Source organism: Limulus polyphemus, unplaced genomic scaffold (genome assembly GCF_000517525.1).
Source record: "Limulus polyphemus unplaced genomic scaffold, Limulus_polyphemus-2.1.2 Scaffold6163, whole genome shotgun sequence".
Lineage (NCBI taxonomy): Eukaryota > Metazoa > Arthropoda > Merostomata > Xiphosura > Limulidae > Limulus > Limulus polyphemus.
The window spans coordinates 54,098-56,313 of NW_013671773.1; the positions used below are offsets into that span (position 1 = coordinate 54,098).

Genomic DNA, 2,216 nt, shown 5'->3' on the forward strand with positions numbered 1-2,216 from the left:
CATGGTGGTTAACAGTCTGTACCTAACTTGTTGATACAGTCATGGTAAAGTTGTCCATGGTGGTTAACAGTCTGTACCTAACTTGTTGATACAGTCATGGTAAAGTTGTCCATAGGTGGTTAACAATCTGTACCTAACTTGTTGATACAGTCATGGTAAAGTTGTCTACAGGTAGTTAACAATCTGTACCTAACTTGTTTATACAGTCATGGTAAAGTTGTCTACAGGTAGTTAACAATCTGTACCTAACTTGTTGATACAGTAATGGTAAAGTTGTCCGTGGGTGGTTAACAATCTGTACCTAACTTGTTAATACAGTCATGGTAAAGTTGTTCGTGGGTGGTTAACAGTCTGTACCTAACTTGTTGATACAGTCCTGGTAAAGTTGTCCATGGGTGGATTATTTTGCACTGTGAGCTTAGTATATAGATTTAGGACTAATCTCAATCTCCTAAACTGGCCAGATCCTTACGAAATATTACTGAAATTACAGCCAGAAATACCATTTGTGGCAATGGCACCCAAGTGATAAATCACAATATTTTAATTATTATAAATTTTGTTTAACAACATTGCATAATCACTTTAGACTTGTATGTTAAACTAGCTACATTACGTACTGGGTTTAGTTTTAATCTATGTAGGTAGTTTGCTTCAATCAGAAGTTATTGATGATAATGATTAAATATCATTTGTTAAACTAGCTACATTACGTACTGGGTTTAGTTTTAATCTATATAGGTAGGTTGCTTCAATCAGAATTATTGATGATAATGATTAAATATCATTTGTTAAACTAGCTACATTACGTACTGGGTTTAGTTTTAATCTATGTAGGTACTTTGCTTCAATCAGAAGCTATTGATGATAATGATTAAATATCATTTGTTAAATTAGCTACATTACGTACTGGGTTTAGTTTTAATCTATGTAGGTAGTTTGCTTCAATCAGAAGTTATTGATGATAATGATTAAATATCATTTGTTAAACTAGCTACATTATGTACTGGGTTTAGTTTTAATCTATGTAGGTACTTTGCTTCAATCAGAAGTTATTGATGATAATGATTAAATATCATTTGTTAAACTAGCTACATTACGTACTGGGTTTAGTTTTAATCTATGTAGGTAGTTTGCTTCAATCAGAAGTTATTGATGATAATGATTAAATATCATTTGTTTCAAGACTTTATAAAGTGGAATTACTGAGTGGGATATCGATATATTTTTTATAATCCAGGAGAGAATAGAATGGTCGAAAACTTTAAAAGGAAAATACTTCAACTTCCTCGGCTACTTTTTTTCCTTGTACTGTGTCTGGAAGATATTTATTGTAAGTTTTATACTATGTACTTGTTTGTTTGCAGTAAAGAAATTGTAATAAATCTGAAACATACTTTAATACATTTAATCTAAAATAATTTGTTATCTTGTATTATTTTTTTTCGTGTTTTCTTCTCTTAAATAACTTGAAGCAAGTGAAGATATCCTCCAATCTTTCCGTATTCAGAAGTGGCTGCCATTTTTTTTTTAATGTTTTAGCTAGAAAATGTCAGATATTCAAATTAGAACATCAAAAATTTTGTTGTTTAGTTGAATATTGTATATAAAAACACTGTCGTTGAAATGATTCATTGTATTCTAAAAATGTTCCCATTATTTTAGTTCTTTCATTAAAAATCCTGAAAATATTCCTTTTACAATATTGGTATGTAAAGAAGTGACAGAATAGTAAGCAGGTTAGCTTATCATATTCTCTTTATCAGCTCCTGAGTAGACCCTGAAAAAGTTTCTTATTCAGAAAACATAGAGTTGTGAGTTATTAAACCCATTAATAACGGATAATGGGAAATTTATTTATTTGGCTGAGATATTTCAATATACATGGTATTTCTATCTCTTTTAGTCCACAGTAAACATTGTATTTGATCGTGTTGGCAAAGTGGACCCAGTGACACGGGGAATAGAAATAGCTGTAAACTACATGGGGATTAACTTTGATGTAAGTGTCATGTTTTACTTTACATCAACTACTGTACTCTGTGTGCTGTAACTTTGATGTAAGTGTCATGTTTTACTTTACATCAACTACTGTACTCTGTGTGCTGTAACATGATTAAAGTGTCATGTTTTACTTTACATCAACTACTGTACTCTGTGTGCTGTAACATGATTAAAGTGTCATGTTTTACTTTACATCAACTACTGTACTCTGT

The 2,216-nt window shown here is 31.0% G+C and overlaps 1 protein-coding gene across 1 annotated transcript in view; it reads left to right on the forward strand.

The window, feature by feature from the left end:
* LOC106473426 (Golgi pH regulator-like) overlaps positions 1-2,068 on the forward strand; it is a 16,531-nt gene extending 14,463 nt beyond the window's left edge. The window contains exons 9-10 of the mRNA XM_022401871.1: positions 1,241-1,333; positions 1,907-2,068. Of these exons, the coding sequence (XP_022257579.1) occupies positions 1,241-1,333; positions 1,907-2,053 (240 nt within the window). The 3' untranslated portion in view covers positions 2,054-2,068. The remainder of the gene's footprint in view (positions 1-1,240; positions 1,334-1,906) is intronic.
* Positions 2,069-2,216: the final 148 nt, after the last annotated feature.